At 50.5% G+C, this 18,710-nt stretch overlaps 1 protein-coding gene across 1 annotated transcript in view; it reads right to left on the bottom strand.

Moving 5' to 3' along the window:
* heatr4 (HEAT repeat containing 4) overlaps positions 1-18,710 on the bottom strand; it is a 264,817-nt gene that overhangs the window by 116,444 nt on the left and 129,663 nt on the right. The window contains exon 7 of the mRNA XM_072487079.1: positions 15,410-15,598. Within this exon, the coding sequence (XP_072343180.1) occupies positions 15,410-15,598 (189 nt within the window). The remainder of the gene's footprint in view (positions 1-15,409; positions 15,599-18,710) is intronic.

Genomic DNA, 18,710 nt, shown 5'->3' with positions numbered 1-18,710 from the left:
GGAAATTTCAGCCTGATCCAGAAGCACATCATTCTCTCCTTCCATCCGGGGGCTGAGCTTCATATAATCTTCATAAAATGCGTTGAACACTCCATTCACTCTCTCCGCTCCCCGCTCCATCTCTCCCTCCTCATCTCTCACCCCCCCCCTATCTCCCTCGCTGCTCCCCTTTTCCTCAGTTGGTGGGGCCAGCAACCTGCTCGCTTTCTCTCCCCATATTCGTACTGTACACCCTGTGCCTTCCTCCATTGTGCCTCTGCAATACCCGTAGTCAACAAGTCACAAATTCTACATGTAGCCTTTGCCTTTTCCCTGTACAGTCCCTCCTCCGGTTGCCTCCACATATTGTCTGTCCACTTTCAGAAGTTCTTTCAACAACCGCTCCCTTTCCCTACCCTCCTGCTTTCCTTTATGTGCCCTAATAGATATCAGCTCCCCTCTAACCACTGCCTTCAGCGCCTCCCAGACCACTCCCACCTGAACCTCCCCACTATCATTGAGTTCCAAGTACCTTTCAATACATCCCCTCACCCTTAAACACACCCCCTCATCTGCCAATAATCCCATGTCCATTCTCCAGGGTGGACGCTGTCTTTTTTCCTCCCCTATCTCCAGGTCCACCCAATGTGGAGCCGTGATCCGAAATAGCTATAGCCGTGTACTCCGTCCCCGTCACCTTCGGGATCAGTGCCCTTCCCAAAACAAAAAAGTCTATCCGTGAATAAAACTTTGTGGACATAGGAGGAAAAACGAAAACTCCTTACTCCTAGGTCTACTAATCTCCAGGGGTCTACTCCTCCCATCTGCTCCATAAAGTTCTTAAGCACCCTAGCTGCAGCCGGCCTCCTTCCGGTCCTGGACCTCGATCTGTCCAGCCCTGGGGTCCAGCACCGTATTAAAATCTCCACCCATTACTAACTTCCCCACCTCTAGGTCCGGGATACGTCCTAACATACGCCTCATAAAGTTGGCATCATCCCAGTTCGGGGCATATACGTTCACTAAGACCACCGCCTCCCCTTGCAATTTGCCACTCACCATCACGTATCTGCCCCCACTATCCGCCACTATGGTCTTTGCCTCAAACATTACCCGCTTCCCCACTAGTATAGCCACCCCCTGTTTTTTGCGTCTAGCCCGAATGAAACACCTGCCCCACGCCATCCTTTGCGTAGTCTGACCTGGTCTATCAGTTTCAGATGCGTCTCCTGCAGCATAACCACATCTGCCTTAAGTTTCTTTAGGTGTGGCGAGTACCCGTGCCCTCTTTACGGCCCGTTCAGCCCTCTCACATTCCACGTGATCAGCCGGGTTGGGGGGGGCTCTTTACCCCCCCCCCCCTTGTCGACTAGCCATCTCCTTTTTCAATCCAGCTCCTCACCCGGTTCCCACGTAGCCGTATATCTTCCCCCAACGGCGCCCCCTCCCGCCCCCGACCACCCCACCCACATACCAGCTCCCCCTTCTCCCCAGCAGCAGCAACCCAGTTAACCCCCCCCCCCCCCCCCCCCCCACCCCGCTAGATCCCTCACTAGCGTAATTGCACCCCCCATGTTGCTCCCAGAAGTCAGCAAACTCTGGCCGACCTCGGCTTCCCCCGTGACCTCGGCTCCCACTGTGCGAGGCCACCCTCCTTCCTGCTTCCCTGTTCCCACCATGATTACCATAGCGCGGGAACAAAGCCCGCGCTTCCCATTTGGCCCCGCCCCCAAAGGCCGGCGCCCTCAGCTCCTCATCCTCCCTCCTCCCCTCCCCCACGACATGGGGAAGAGAGAAAAGTTACAGGGTCGCAGGATTAACAATTTGGGAAATCATCTCTTCCCCCTTTTCCCCCTCTTCACCCCACATATTCGCCCCACCACTTTGTCCCAAACGTTCTTTTTCTAGCCCGCTTATTCCAGTTTCTCCTCAACAATAAATGTCCACGCCTCTTCTGCGTTTTCAAAGTAGTGGTGTTTCGTTTTCAAAGTAGTGGTGTTTCCCTTGATGTGTGACCCACAGTCTTGCCGGCTGCAGCATTCCAAATTTAACCTTCCTTTTGTGCAGCACCGCCTTGGCCCGATTAAAGCTTGCCCTCCTTCTCGCCACCTCCGCACTCCAATCTTGATATACGCGGATCACCCACCTACTGCTCCGAGTTTTCTTTGCCCATCTGAGGACCATCTCTCTGTCCTTATATCGGAGAAATCTCACCACTATGGCTCGAGAAATTTCTCCAGCCCTCGGTCTTCGCGCCATAACTCGATAGGCTCCCTCCACCTCCAACGGGCCCATCGGGGCCTCCGATCCCATTACCGAGTGCAGCATCGTGCTCACATATGCCCCGACGTCCGCCCTTCTGCACCTTCGGGGAGACCAAGAATCCTTAAATTCTTCCATCTCGCATTATTCTCCAGCACCTCCAGCCTTTCCACACACCTTTTGTGTTGTGCCTCGTGCATCTCTGTCTTCACCACCAGGCCCTGTATGTCGTCCTCATTCTCAGCAGCCTTTACCTTCACGACCCGAAGCTCCTGTTCCTGGGTCTTTTGCTCCTCCTTTAGCCCTTCGATCGCCTGTAATATCGGGGCCAACAGCTCCTTCTTCATCTCCTTTTTAAGTTCTTCCACGCAACGCCGCAGGAACTCTTGTTGGTCAGGGCCCCATATTAAACTGCCTCCTTCCGACGCCATCTTGCTTTGTGCCTGCCTTCCTGGCCGCTGCTCTAGAGGATCCACCGCAATCTGGCCACTTTCCTCTCCTTTTTCCATCCGTGTCCAGGGGGGATTCCCTTCTGGTTTACCGCACAGTGTTTTTAGCCGTTAAAATTGCTGTTGGGGCTCCTATTAAGAGCCCAAAAGTCCTTTCCACCGGGCGCTGCCGAAACGTGCGACTTAGCTGGTCATCGCCGCACCCGGAAGTCCAAAGAAGGCATTTAAAATAAACACAATCACAAAAATACAAAAGCCAACTGCAGCAACAGTTAACAAACTCCACCCTCCCAGCACCTCCCCCAATCAACACCCACCACTCAACTCGCAGCCACCTGGCAGTCGCTTCCCTTTCCCACCCTTCTCTAACCCCCCACCAAAACAAAAAATAAAACAACCCCCTTGTCCCCTCGCTGATGACTAAATACCCCTTAAAGAAGTCGATAAATAGCTTCCACCTCAAGGTGAACTTCTCCTCTGCCCCTCGAATGGCGAATCTGATCTTTTCCAATGCAGGAACTCTGCCAAATCACTCACCCATTCCCCCTGCTTTTTGTAGCTCTGAGTCCTGCCAACACAACAAAATCCATTCCTAGGCTATCAGGGAGGCAAAGGCCTCTCTCCCCACCTGCACTCCGGACTCTCCCACTCCAAATATCGCCATCTCCAGATGTGGAGCTGCCTCTACCCCCAAAATCTTTGACATTACGACAGAAAATCTCTTCCAAAGCTCCCTCAACTTCGGACACACCCAGAACATAAGTACATGGTTTGCCGGGCCCCCTCCCCCCTCCGACACCTATACTCCACCCTGGAAAGAACTGACTCATCCTGGACACCATCATGTGGGCTCTATGTACCACCTAAAATTGAATAAGACTTTGCCCAGCACACAACGAGGATGCATTCACCCTCTGCAGAGCTTCCCTCCACACTCTGCACTGCCGCCCCCGACGCGCCCCCACCCCCCCCCCCCCCCACCCCCCCCCCATCTCCCCAACTCCTCCTCCCACTTGAGCTGGAACTCCTCCATGGAAGCATTCTCCCTCTTCATCAGCTCATACTCCATCCCCACTTTCATCCTCAGACAGAAGCTTATCCTGCAAAAAGCAGCGTGGAGAGCACACATCCCTGCCTTGTCCCCCGGTTCAGCCCTTGTTCATCTTGCCCGAGGCTCCTTCTCCCAATGCGCAAACCCCTGCGCAAACCCGAACCGACCCAACACCTCGAACAGATACCCCATTCGACCCGATTGAACGCCTTCTCTGCGTCCACTTCCCAGCCCTCCAAGGGCATCATAATAACATTAAGCAGCCTCTGTACATTCACCAACAACTGCCGTCCCTTCACAAACCCTGTCTGGTCTTCATCACCCCGGTACACAATCATCTTTCCACGTTGCTAGCACCTTCACCGACAAATTTGCATCTACATTCAACTGAGAGATCGGTTACAATCCACAGTGCTCCGGGAATTTGTCCTCCTCTAACATGAGAGATATCAAGGCCTGAGACAGCGTTGGATGGGAGGTCCCCCCTCACAATCGACTCATTGTATATCTCAACTAGCAAGGGTCCCAGCTCCAAAACAAACTTCCTATAAAACTCGATTGAGCCTTCCCTGCCTGCATCAACCCAATGCAATCCATTACCTCCCTCATCCCAATCGGGGGCCCCTAGTCCCTTCGCCTTCTGAACTCTTGGGAACTCCAACATCCAAAAACTACCTCATCCCTTCATTCCCCACTGGAGGCGAGTTATACAGCATCCGATAAAAGCCACAAAATTCCTGTTCACCCCCTCCGGCTCCAATAGCAACATGCCCCTCTTATCTCTCACCCAATCTCCCTCGCCACCTCAACTGGTGCACAAGCACCCTGCTCGCTTTCTCCCCATACTCATTTACCGACCCCCTGGCACTATGTAATTGTCCCGCTGCCTTTCCTGTGGACACCAGCCTGATTTGTTATGTTGTAGGTGTAACATAAGCGGCTTCCTTGTGGTGCACTTGACAAAGGAAGGTTCAGACGTGAAGATAACTTCAACACGTTTATTAAACTATTTACACTTCTATTACTCAGGTTCGACACTACTGCTAATCCTACTATAGCTACCTAGACTGACTAACCAGTTGCTGCAATCCATGTGGTGGGTGTAATATTGAATCAACCCTGTGTCTGTACTCACTGACTGTCTCCACTGGAAAGAGGCAGATCATGTGTGCAGTGTCCTTTATATATGGGTTGGTGTAATGCCCCCCTGTGGTCGTGTCACCTCCGTGTGTATCGTGAATGTCCATTGGTCATGTCCTATCTAACTGATCTATTGGGTGTGTGTGTGTGATGTTTCTGGTGCTCCTTCTAGTGTCTAGCTAGCCTACATGCATTTACATTGATGCACATCACCACATCCCCCCCTTTTTTTAGATGTTACATATTTTCTGTACACTTTAAGAAAATTGAACAAAAAATAGGTAGATACGTTAAGGTGTATACAAGTCATGGGAACAGTGATTAAACAATAAGTCCAAATCATTTGTGTGAGTCCAAAAACCATCAATCATCATGGTCAAATGTCTCTCTTGGTTATGGACGCCATCAACGTCCCTGTGCCACAGGAACCAAGAAGTGGTCAAATCACTTTGCTGTCTGATTTGGAGTCCCTTCCTTGTTTCGATGTTTGTGATGGTGCTGTCGGATGGCATCTTGTAGCTGTTAAGGTGTTGACGTTGAAGAGGTACCATCAACAGTATCATTCGAGGTCATGGATGTGCCATATGTTGAAGTTGGATAAGAATGTACATACTGGTTCTGGCCACGTGCTGTGCAGGAAGGGTGATCCTGCTGAGAACTGTTGAAGCTTGTCAAATTGGAAACAGAATTGCTGCTCGCATAAATACCTGGTGGTGGTGTGAAACTAGAACCTTGCATCTGATAGGAATATGCCGTCTGGCCAGGCTGGGGTGCAGCAAATCCTGCGCTGTAACTAAGGCATCCAGTCTGTAGTGCAGATTGCATTTGCGGTAGTCCTCCTTCGGTCTTGATTCCATTAGTGGGCAATCCATAGTGCTGGCCTGTTTGAAAATATGCTGCATAGACTGCTGGCTGCTGCATGCCTGAATACTGGGTTTGTCCAGCATGAGCTGTCATTGGCTGCACTGCTGGTGTGGGAAAAATGTGTGGATATAGCTGTGGTGAATATTGGTGTATTCCTCTTGGACTGTAGCCGCTGCTTGTTATTACTGACCCAGTGCAATTGTTAAGTGATCCATCTCCTGTTGTGGCATCTGCTGTCACCCTGAGCGTGCCATCACTGAGGTTGCGGCACCCCCTGTCTGGAGTAAAGTCCGGCTTACGTGAATCAGAGTCGGCGTTTGGTTGCTCCTCATATGGAGTCTGGTCTGTTTTAACTGAGTCAGTGTTGGTTTGTTGATGCTCCCCGTCCGGGGTCTTAGCAGGTGCACTGGAGTCAGCTGAGATTTCTTGAAGCTGCACGTCTGGAGTCGGAACATGCAGGAATGCATTGACTTGTGGAGAGGTTTGAGCGAATGAGGGTGGAAGTATTGTGGTGTCACCTGAGTCACCAGTGGTCTCACAGTGATCGTCGAGTGCCTCTGCGCACACTAGCTGAGGTCTGTCACTTTGCACATCTTGCATGGGAAGTGGGATGCTGTCGTCACTCGTCTCACATACCGTGGGTAGAGCCTCAGTAGCTGCTTGTTGTTCACTTGGGTTGGGTAAATTGTCAGAGTCTTCATCTGGTGGTGCAAACAATGTGGGTGGACTGTCATTGTCTTGCTGTTGTCCTTCATTTGGGCTTGACTGACATCGTCGCTTGTTCTTCACTGTAGTATGATAGACCGTCATGGTCGACCTGCTGTGCACTGGAGTGTGGTAGACTGTCATAGTCTTCTTGCTGCTTACTTGAGCATGGCAGACTTGCATCATCTGCCGCTAGTTGGTCAGAGGAGGTTTGCTAGATCCTCATGGTCTTGTTCCTGCAAGGACTGCGCGGCGGAATCTTGCGTTGCTTCTATCGTGGAGGCGGTCCACGAGCTCGCTGTGGAGGCTGGAGTCACTTCTTGTTCATGCAAGGACTGTGGTGTGGAGTCTTGCATGTCTTCTTTCCTAGAGTCGGGAACCCTGAGTGGTGCGTGGACCATGCTCTGTGTGGCAGCAGGCCGCTCTCTGTAGGCTTGTACCGCTGTCTGTCTCTTGGTTTCAGGCCACAGCATCATCCTGCACTCATGAGTCGGGATGTCATATCTGCTGGGCTGAAGAGCCTCAAATCCGAAGAACTCGTCGTCACGGTCGTCAATGTGCAACACGTCTAGTTGCAGATCGGATTTGGTACTGGGGTAGCCTCCCAAGGTGGAAGGTTCGTCTGAGTCGTTGTCTTCTAGGACCATATCATCACTGTTTGCGTCGGAGCTGGCATTGGGCTCGCGAGGTCCAGAGAAAATGTAACGGTCGGTATAGAAGTATTCAAGGTCGGAATCATCGTTTGGGCGTAGGTAACTGCTTGTTGCAAGGTTCTTCGGAGGTTAATTTCATTCTGGTTCAATTTGAGGAGCATTGCGCTGTCATTCCAGGTGAAGGAAGGTTGTTTTTACGGCTTTAAAAAAAAATTCTTTGATTTGGGTCGTTTCCCCTTTAAATGGGCGTGTCCGGGGCCTCTGGCGTCATGACGCATGTGACATCATACAAAGGAAGCATTTGCGCATGCGCAAATCAGTTGTTCCTGTACCGATGGCCGTTTTCATGATTACGCATGCGCGGCGTCTCGCGCATGCGCATACGGACCTTCCCGTTCAGTGCGCTTCTCGCCCAACTGTGCAAGTGCAGTCCCTTTAGAAAGATGGCCGCCCGATCAAAACTGTTCTCTGCTCCGGGATCTTGGCCTCGTGGTGAGTACTGGCGCTTCTCTTACCTTTTCTTGCTGGCTGGAGTGTGTTTTCCTCACAGTATTTGTCGAATTTGTCCAGGACTGCCTGGAAGTCGCTCCTGTTTTGCCCCTTGGAAAACTTGAATTTTAAAAAGATTTTTTCTGCTCCACCGCGATGGTGAGAGAAGCTCTGTCTTTTCAGCATCGGCCACGTCTTCTAGTTCGGCTGCTACCAGGAAGATACCAGGAAGATTTCAAACATTTGCCGGAATACCCGCCAGTATTCGCGGAGATCGCCCTGGCACTGGAGCTTCTGCGGAACCCGGATCGCGAACATCTTGCCTGGGTATCGTTGCTGGTTGTCATTGTACACTGAGGTATGGCTATCTGGATTGAAACAGTTGAGTCCTGGTACCATGATTTGTTATGTTCTAGGTGTAACATAAGCGGCTTCCTTGTGGTGCACTTGACAAAGGAAGGTTCAGACGTGAAGATAACTTCAACACGTTTATTAAACTATTTACACTTCTATTACTCAGGTTCGACACTACTGCTAATCCTACTATAGCTACCTAGACTGACTAACCAGTTGCTGCAATCCATGTGGTGGGTGTAATATTGAATCAACCCTGTGTCTGTACTCACTGACTGTCTCCACTGGAAAGAGGCAGATCATGTGTGTGGTGTCCTTTATATATGGGTTGGTGTAATGCCCCCCTGTGGTCGTGTCACCTCCGTGTGTATCGTGAATGTCCATTAGAACATAGAACATAGAACAATACAGCGCAGTACAGGCCCTTCGGCCCACGATGTTGCACCGAAACAAAAGCCATCTAACCTACACTATACCATTATCATCCATATATCATCCATTGGTCATGTCCTATCTAACTGATCTATTGGTTGTGTGTGTGTGTGTGTGTGTGTGTGTGTGTGTGTGTGTGTGTGTGATGTTTCTGGTGCTCCCTCTAGTGTCTAGCTAGCCTACATGCATTTACATTGATGCACATCACCACACAGCCCAAACTCCATCTGAAGCCACTGTTTCTCCTTTAGCAACACCTCCTCAGGAGCCACTGAATATCTCCGGTCCACCCTTAAAATGTCCTCCACCAACCTCAGCCTCTCAGCCCGCTCCACTCTCTCTCTGTGCACTCAAATCGATATAAATTTCCCCTTACCACCGCTTTCAGCGCTTCCCACAGCGTGAAGGCAAAAAACTCCCCACTAATTTTCAGCCTGTTGGCCAAGGACCACTACTGCCAGGTGGGTCACCTCCCCAGAATCGATGGAGGACGATGGAGCACTTGTGGCTGCCGAAATTGCAGGGATAGGAAACCACAGGTCAACCAGCAAATCTGTCACCCTACCCGAGGGAGACTCCAACCCAGAGCCCGGACCCTCCACTTACAACAACATGACGAGGATACAGTGCAATTAATTGCATTGATGCACCACGAGTTGCCCCCATCGGGATTACCACCCAGATGAATGGCCACCCGTTAAAGATGGAGTTGGACATGGGGACCACGGTTAAAGAAATAGAGATGCAGAACTTAGAGAGAATCAGGACTGGAGTTCAACATTTGGGTTTGCGGGTCACCGAGGCAAGGCTCGCGACCTATACGAGGAAACCCTTGCCATAGCGGACACGACAATGACCCCGGTTACATATGGGCAGCAGTCGGTTAGGCTGCCGTTAATAATAGTGAAGGGCCCCGGACCGAGTCTGCTGGGCCATGACTGGCTACAACGCCTCTGGCTGGACTGGCAACAGATCTTCCGAACTTTAAAAAGTTTTGGGGAAGTACCCAGAAGTCTTCCAGGAAGGCCTGGGCAACGTTAAGGGGGCTGTGGCCAAAATACATGTGGACCCTGAGGCCCCACCTAAGTAGTTCCGGGCCACCTGGTCCCCTATGCAGTGCTGGTGAAAGTAGAGGACAAACTCAGCTGACTGGAAGGCCTTGGTATCATCCAGCCAATATGGTTTACTGATTGGGCAGCGCCGGTAGTCCCGATACTAAAACATAATGAAACCATACGCCTGTGCGGTGATAAGTTGACCGTCAAAAAGCCTCCCATCTGGACAGGTACCAAATGTGTGGATAGAAGACCTATATGTGAAGTTACCAGATGAAGACGTGCGAATGAACAATGTGGAAGCACTTTGCCCATCTTAGGAGCAGGGGGCCAGTGTTAGGCCACGCCTCACCAGAGCAAATGTACCGCAGCCATGTCGTCCCAACACATGGGGACCTAGGGAGTCTCCCCCTGGGGGGTCCCAAAATGCGAGAGGTGGTAGACTGCAACTCGGAGATGCAGAACTCGGCAGCCGAGGTTTCCAATGGTGACCTGACCAGGGATCAGTCAGCCGTCATAAAGGAAACAACATTCCCAGACGCGCTATATGCCCCCCCTAGACCCAGCCCCGCAGCCACTGAAGTGCAGCCACGGCTGAAGAGAAGTAGACGCCCTCCTGCTCCATCGTCTTTGGGGGGCTTACGCAGTTTGGTGGTTGTGGGGGGGGGGGGGGGGGGGGGGGGAGAATGTTATAACCCCGAGACCCATGGGGAAAACCTGATTAATTCCCTGTGGAGTACGAGTTCAGCCACTGAGGGGTGGAAGCCATCAGTGGGCTCGATAACTCAGTTCCTAATAAAGCCCACCCAGGTAGGAGCTGTGCTATAAAGTAGTCCTGGCTGGGACTAAATACTTTACTTTTAGTAATAAAGCATTCTTTTGACTCTCCTTTCCAGACTCCTCCTTGACTACTAAATGAGCGTAAATATCAGTAGAAGAGATGGTAAAGGCAATGGATGAGATGAAAATTGACATGAAGGATGTACTGGAAGGCTGGCTATGTTTAAAGCTGATAAAACGGCTGGTCTAGACAGCTTGCACCCCAGGTTGCCAGGGGAAGTAGAAATGAAGATAAAAGAAGAGGGGGCTGCAATAATCTTTCAAGATTTCCTAAATAGAGTGAGATGTGCGAGAGAAATCGGAACGTTGCAAATATGACATCCTTGTTCAAGAAAAGGTGTAAGGACATTCCTAGTAACTAGAGGCTGGTCAGTTTATCAGTGGTGGGTAAGGGTTTAGAAACGCAATCAGGGGAAAATTAACAGGCTCTTGGTGAAGTTTGAATTAATTAAGTAGAACCAGCATGTATTTGTAAAAGGCAGATAGTGTTTGACGAATCTAAGTGAAGTAACAGAGAAGGTTGATATGGGGGGTGCAGCGGTGTTTTCCACATGATTTAAAAGAAGAATTTGATAGGGGACCCTACCGCTGAGGAGGGCGGAGGGGAGCTTTCGGTATCTGGGGGATCCAGATAGCCAGGAGTTGGGGGGACCCTACATAAACTGAATCTGACGAGGTTGGTGGAGCAAATGGAGGAGGATTTCAAAAGATGGGACGTGTTACCGCTCTCGCTGGCGGGTAGAGTGCAGTCGGTCAAAATGGTGGTCCTTCCGAGGTTTCTGTTTGTGTTTCTTTGCCTTCCCATCGTGATCACTAAGGCCTTTTTTAAGAGAGTACGCAGGAGTATTATGGGGTTTGTGTGGGCAAATAAGACCCCGAGAGTAAGGAGAGGGTTCCTGGAACACAGTAGGGACTGAGGAGGGTTGGCGCTGCCAAACCTGGGGAGCTACTACTGGGCAGCAAATGTGGCGATGATCCGCAAGTGGGTTATGGAGGGCGAGGGGGCGGCATGGAAGAGGATGGAGATGGCGTCCTGTAAAGGAACGGGCCTGGGGGCGTTGGTGACGGCACCGCTGCTGCTCTCGCCGACAAAGTATACCACAAGCCCGGTGGTGGCCGCAACGCTAAGGTTCTGGGGCCAGTGGAGACGACACAGGGGTGCAATGGAAGCATCGGTGTGGTCCCCGATCAGGGGTAACCACCGGTTTGTCCCCGGGGAAGATGGACGGGGGGTTCCAGAGCTGGCATCAGGCGGGGATTGGAAGAATGGGGGACCTGTTCATCGACGGGACGTTTGCGAGCCTAGGGGCACTGGAGGAGAAGTTTGAGTTACCCCCGGGAAATGCCTTTAGATATATGCAGGTGAGGGCTTTTGTGAGGCGACAGGTGAGGGAATTCCCGTTGCTCCCGGCACAAGAAGTTCAAGATAGGGTGATCTCGGGTGTATGGGTCGGGGAGGGCAAGGTGTCGGAAATAAACCAGGAGTTGAAAGAAGAGGGGGGAAGCGCTGGTAGAAGAGTTGAAGGGTAAATGGGAGGAGGAGCTGGGGGAGGAGATCGAGGAAGGTCTGTGGGCTGATGCCCTAGGTAGGGTTAATTCCTCCTCCTCGTGTGCCAGGCTCAGCCTGATACAATTTAAGGTGGTCCACAGAGCGCACTTGACGGGGGCGAGGTTGAGTAGGTTCTTTGGGGTAGAGGACAGATGTGGAAGGTGCTCAGGGAGCCCGGCGAACCATATCCATATGTTTTGGTCATGCCCGGCACTGGAGGAGTTCTGGAGAGGAGTGGCGGGAGCAATATCTCAGGTGGTGAAAGTCCGGGGGTCAAGCCAAGCTGGAGGCTAGCAATATTTGGAGTAGTGGACGAACCGGGAGTGCAGGAGGCGAAAGAGGCCGGCATTCTGGCCTTTGCGTCCCTAGTAGCCCGGCGAAGGATCTTGCTAATGTGGAAGGAGGCGAAGCCCCCCAGCCTGGAGGCCTGGATAAATGATATGGCTGGGTTCATAAAGTTGGAGAGGATTAAGTTCGCCTTGAGAGGGTCCTGCGCAGGGGTTTTACAGGCGGTGGCAACCGTTCCTAGATTATCTCGTGGAGCGTTAGAGGAAGGTCGGTCAGCAGCAGCAGCAAACTTGGGGGGGGGGGGGGACGGGACGTCCTGGGAGAGGAGGGGGGGGGGTGGGGAGAGGGGGGACTGCCTGGGAGGGTGGATGAGCAAGAGATAACATGAAGGGTTGGGGAAAACTGGCACGTAACGGGTGAGGGCCAGTGTACAAAGCTGTGTAAATATATCATTTTGCCAATGTATATATCTTGCTCTGCGCGATTTCTCGTTTTTTTTTGTTACGGCGGGGGGGAGGGGGGGGTTATTGTTTGTAAGGGAGAAAGATTGTGTTAAATAACTTTGATAAATATATATATTTTTTTTAAATAAAAGAAGAATTTGATAAATAGTACATAAAAAAGGTTTAAAAAATTGAGGCTCAATGTCAGCTTGGCTAAAAAATTAGCTTAAAGACAGAAAACAGAGCATTGTGGTCAATGGTTGTTTTCAGACTGGACGATAATCGATAGCAGTGTTCCCCAAGAGTCAGCGCTAGGACCACAGCCTTTTTTTGATGTATTAGAATTACTTGGATATAGAGTAAAATTTCAAAATTTGCTACTGATTCCAAATTTGGAGGTGTGCCAAACCGTGAGGATGATATCAATCAAATCAACAGGATATAGATAGGTTAGCAGAATGGATAGACACATGGCGGTTGTAATTCAATACAGAGAAGTAGGAGGTGATGTATTTTGGCAGAAGGGATAGGGAGGAGAGACAATATAGATTGACTGGTGCAGTTCTAAAGAATGTGCAGGAAGAGGGTTGAGAGTGAAATGTACATAGATTTTGAAGTGTTAAGATCCCAGGCCAGACGCCAACCTTTGTTAGGATACTAGACAAGAACTCCAAAGAAAAACTATGAGGAAGGGATACTTCCTCCCAGGAGTGAATACTCTGATCAATAGGTATCTTTTATGTTAAAACAAACTTTTAATTTAAACACTGAATTAACCACATCAAAGAAAATCACTTTACAATTAGTTAAACAGTCCTTAAACACAAGGACAAACTTAAACTTACACCTTCACTTTAAATATTCCAAACAAGCAACCCCAATACAGCTCAAATGCCAAACAGTTTTACTCTGTTTATTTGCTTATCTGTGTAGAGACCTTTTGGCGAGAGAACCTTGAGAAACCAGAACATCCTTCCGTCTTGTCAGAAGTTTCTGCTCACCCATAAATCATTTGGCAAAACTGCTGTTCAACTTAACATCTTGCAGACTCCCAAACTACAAACAGACCTGGCTCCTTTCATTAACTATATCATCTTTATCTCACTATGGTGATCTATCACCTGTTTAGCCAGGACTAAATACACTCCCTCAAATTATCTACTCTGGTGAATCTCCAGAAATCATCGGCACCTCTTTGTAAACAAGTAAATGGTTACCATTAATCATGACCTCGCCTTTTACGACCTCGCCTTTTACGACCTCTTAATTATAGCTTTAGCAGAGAGTCTGACTACCTTAATCTAGGTTGTTTAATAATATTACTGGAAAAAAGCTTACTTGAAGAGAAATAAAATATAATATATATACACCAAAGATGTGTAGATTAGGTGGATTGCTCAAGCTAAATTGCTCCTTAGTATCCAAATGTTAGGTGGGATTATGGGGATAGGGGGGTGAGCCTACGTTAGGGTGCTCTTCCGGAAGGTCAGTGCAGACTCGATGTGCCGAATGGCCTCCTTCTGCACTGCTGGGATTCTGTGGAAACAGGATTGAAAATACTAATGTCAAGAGCAAAAATGAGGAAGAGAGCGAAAGGAGAGCATGAGGGAGAGAGTGGGATCGAGGGAGAGAGCAAGAGTGAGAGAGAGGGTGAAGAAGAGAGCGAGATAAAGGGAGCAAAAACATGGGCGACTGAGGGAGAGTGCAAAAGAGAGTGAAAGAACGAGGGAGAGAGTGAGATCGAGGGTGAGAGTGAGATCAAGGAAAAGAGCAAGAGCGAGGACGAAAGAAAGTGCGAGGGAGAGAGCGAGAGTGAGGACAGAGCATGAAGGAGCGAAGGAGAGGGAGAGCCACAGGGAGGGAGTGCTAGGGGAGAGGGGTTGAGAGTGAAGGGGAACGAGAGCGAGTTGGAGGAATGGTGATCAAGGGAGAGCGAGAATGAAGGGAGAGTGAGAGGGAATGTGCAAAACTGAGGGAACGAGCGAGGGCGGAGCAGAGCCAAGGGGTGGGAGTGCAAGGGGGGAGGGAGGGCGAGAGCGAGCAAGGGCAGGCAAGTGATGGCGAACGTGAGCAAGAGCGAGGGATTGGGAGTGCAAGGGACAGGGAGACCAAGGGAGAGGGAGTGTGAGAAGGGGGAGAGCGAGAATGAAGGAGAATGAGAACGAGGGAGAGCTAGCAGCAGGGAAAGCAAGGGGCCTGGAGAACGAGGGAGAGGGAGAACAAAGGGGGGGGGGAGAGTGAGAGGGTGGAAGAATGAGGGGTCGGAAGAACGGGGTGAGGGGCAGGGAGGGTGTGTGAGAGCGAGAGGGAGGGAGAGTGAGCAGGAAGGCGGGTGCGGAGGAGGGAGGGGGAGGGAGAGCGAGGGGTGGGAGAGTGAGGGGGAGAGAAGGGAGGAGAGCGCGGGGGGAGTGATAGCGAGGGGGACAGAGAGTGTGAGGGGTGAGAGAGTGAGGAGGAAGGGGGAAACCATTACAGCCTCAAAATGGAAATCTCGACCTGAAAGCCTCGATTGAAGAAAGCTGTGCTAGAAACAGCCATCTGTAACAAAGTCTCTTTCGTTTTACTTTCAGCATTATTTTTAAACCCATCTTCCCCCCTCTGTGTTTGTCTGTCTTGTGTGAGTGCGTGTGTCAGTGAGTGTGTGTGTGAGAGTGTGTGTGTGAGTAGAGGGGGGGGGGGGGTGTTAGGAATTAGTCAACCTTTTGTATTTGCTGCATATTTAACTATAGTTAGTGTCATTAATAAAATTAATTGTTTTTAAATTATAAAAAAAAAATACTAATGTCCTGAGGTTGTGAAACATACTACATAAATGCAAGTTTTTTTTTTCATATGTGAGATGATGATAGTTCATACCATGCAGCAGGATGTCCTGTAGGATTTCTGTGACTCTTGCATTCACCTTCTCCATTGCGACATGGCAGATTGCTGCTGCCAATTGCACAAGCTTGTTACTGCTGTTCAGCGCCTCACTAATAAGCGGTTGAAGAGCCTCGGGCACAGCTTGGACTTCATCCTCGTATCTCAAGTGAAGATTGATGAGATCTACAATTAAATCACTGGCATCAGAAATCTAGTTACTTGAAACTTGTACCTGTTGCCCTGTTACTCTTTGCATGACTTGCCTTACTGTTCCCATTAAAGTCAATGAGAGACATCCCAGCCTGGTTTTTGTATTAAGAGTAACAGTAAGGCTGGCAGCACTCACCATTATAACAGAGTAAATCAGATAACAACTTTCACAATCTGCATGTGTACAGTCAAATGTGGAAATCAGGATGTCACTGACCAATCTGACCTTCTCCGGGTGTTACATTACACTGATACCGGAATAAAAGATTCTCCATTAAGATACATTGGGGTGTGAATGTGCAGTATATAGACCAACTAAAGAGGTCATAAAGGTTAAGGCTTTTTTTCCATTTACGGGATGTGGGCGTCGCTGGTTAGGCCAGCATTTATTGTCCATCCCTAGTTAGAACATAGAACATACAATGCAGAAGGAGGCCATTAGGCCCATCGAGTCTGCACCGACCCACTTAAGCCCTCACTTCCACCCTATCCCCGTAACCCAATAACCCCGCCTAACCTTTTTGGTCACTAAGGGCAATTTATCATGGCCAATCCACCTAACCTGCACGTCTTGGACTGTGGGAGGAAACCGGAGCACCCGGAGGAAACCCACACAGACACGGGGAGAATGTGCAGACTCCACACAGACAGTGACCCAGCGCGGAATCGAACCTGGGACCCTGGCGCTGTGAAGCCACAGTGCTATCCACTTGTGCTACCGTGCTGCCCTAGTTTCCCTTCAGAAGGTGGTGGTGAGCTTCCTTCTTGAACTACTGCAGTCCATATGTGTAGGTATGCCTACTGTGCTATTTGGAAGGGGTTCCAGGATTTTGACCCAGTGACAGTGAAGGAACGGCGATATATTTCCAAGTCAGGATGGTGAGTGACTTGGAGGGGAACCTCCAGGTGGTGGGGTTCCCACGTATCCGCTGATCTTGTCCTTCTAGATGGTAGGGGTCATGGGTTTGCAAGGCGCTGTCTAAGGAGCCTTGGCGAGTTACTGCAGTGCATCTTGTAGATGGTACAAATGGATGGTTTGAATGTTTGTGGAGGGGGTAGCAATCAAGCGGGCTGCTTTGTCCTGGATGGTGACGAGCTTCGGGTGTTGTTGGAGCTGCACCCGCCCAGGCAAGTGGAGAGTATTCCATTACATTCTTGACTTGTGCCGTGGAGATGGCAGACAGGCATTGGGGTCAGGTGGTGAGTTACCCGCTGTAGGATTCCTAGCCTTTGACCTACTCTGGTAGCCACAGTATTTATATGGCTAGTCCAGTTCAGTTTCTGATCAATGGTAATCCCCAGGATGTTGATTGTGGGGAATTCAGTGATGATAATGCCACTCAACATCAAGGGGCGATGGTTAGATCCACACTTGTAGGAGATGGTCATTGCCTGGCATGTGTGGCACAAATGTAACTTGCCACTTGTCAGTCCAAGCCTGGATATTGTCCAGGCCTTGCTGCATTTGAACATGGACTGCTTCATTATCTGAGAAGTCGCAAATGGTGCTGAACATTGTGCAGTCATCTGTGAACACCCCACTTCCGACCTTATGATGGAAAGGAGGTCATTGGTGAAGCAGCTGAAGATGGTTGGGCCTAGGACCACTACCCTGAGGAACTCCTGCAATGATGTCCTGGAGTGGAGATGATTGACCTTCAACCACCACAACCGAAGCGTGGTACGTTGGCGAGACCATGCAGAGGCTGCGACAACGAATGAACGGACATCGTTCGACAATCGCCAGGCAGGAATGTTCCCTTCCAGTCGGGGAACACTTCAGCAATCAAGGGCATTCAGCCTCTGATCTCCGGGTAAGCGTTCTCCAAGGCGGCCTTCAGGACACACGACAACGCAGAATCGCCGAGCAGAAGCTTACAGCCAAGTTCCGCACACATGAGTGCGGCCTCAACCGGGACCTGGGATTCATGTCGCATTACATTCACCCCCACCATCTGGCCTGCGAAATCCTACCAACTGTCCTGGCTTGACACAATTCACACCTCTTTAACCTGGGGTTACCCCATCTCTGAATCTGTAAAGATTTAATCAGCTGCTAATACTTGCAATCCAAGCATTGTCTGGCATCTTTGAATCTGTCTATATATATGTTTCTGGAACATACCTCTTCATTCACCTGAGGAAGGAGCAGCGCTCCGAAAGCTAGTGATATCGAAACAAACCTGTTGGACTTTAACCTGGTGTTGTAAGACTTCTTACTATCTTCCTTTGTGTCAGGTATTACTCCAACCAGCGGAGAGTTTTCCCCCTGATTTCCATTGACTGCAGTTTAGCTAGGACTCCTTGATGCCACACTCGGTCAAATGCTGCCTTGATGTGAAGGGCAGTCACTCTCACCTCACCTCTTGTAATCAGCTCTTTTGTCCATGTTTGAACCATGGCTGTAATGAGCCAAGACCCCTCCTAGCTGCTTTGCTCCCCCCATTGCACTCCCGCAAGTCAGCTGACTCCTGCTGACCTTGGCCACTCCTGCCTCTCCTTCGACTCCTCCCATTGTGGGACATACCCTCCTCCTCCATTACCCGTCAGCAGGCTCTCCGCCTCCCCCTTCCATCCCAAGCGCGGGAAACAACCCTCGCTTCCCCACCCCAGCCCTGCCCCCTCCAGCCTTCCACGCGGGAAAAAGTCCGCGCTTTCCACCTGCCCGGCCCCGCCACCTCTGATGCAGCTCCTTTTACAGGCCCAGTCCCCTCACCCCCGACACGGGCCTCCGCCTCCCCCGCAGGGCCCAATCCCCCCTACCGGCCATCCACCCCTACTCCATTTACTTACCCCCCTCCAAGAGCCCACCCGACAGACCCAACCAAAACAGTGCCCAACCCACCCTAACTACCCACACCGAACCAAAAATAAACAACAAAGAACCCCCCCCTCAAAATGTAACACACCAATAGCAATCCCCAACCACCCATCCCAACCCTCAGCTTGTGTCCAGCTTCTCGGCCTGAACAAAGGCCCACACCTCCTCCGGGGACTCAAAATAATGGTGCCGGTCCTTGTAGGTGACCCACAATCGCGCCGGCTGCAGCATGCCAAAGTTCACCCCCTTCCTGTGCAGCACCGC

Source organism: Scyliorhinus torazame, chromosome 2, assembly GCF_047496885.1.
Source record: "Scyliorhinus torazame isolate Kashiwa2021f chromosome 2, sScyTor2.1, whole genome shotgun sequence".
Classification (NCBI taxonomy): Eukaryota; Metazoa; Chordata; class Chondrichthyes; order Carcharhiniformes; family Scyliorhinidae; genus Scyliorhinus; species Scyliorhinus torazame.
This window is presented reverse-complemented; position numbering and strand designations above follow the sequence as displayed.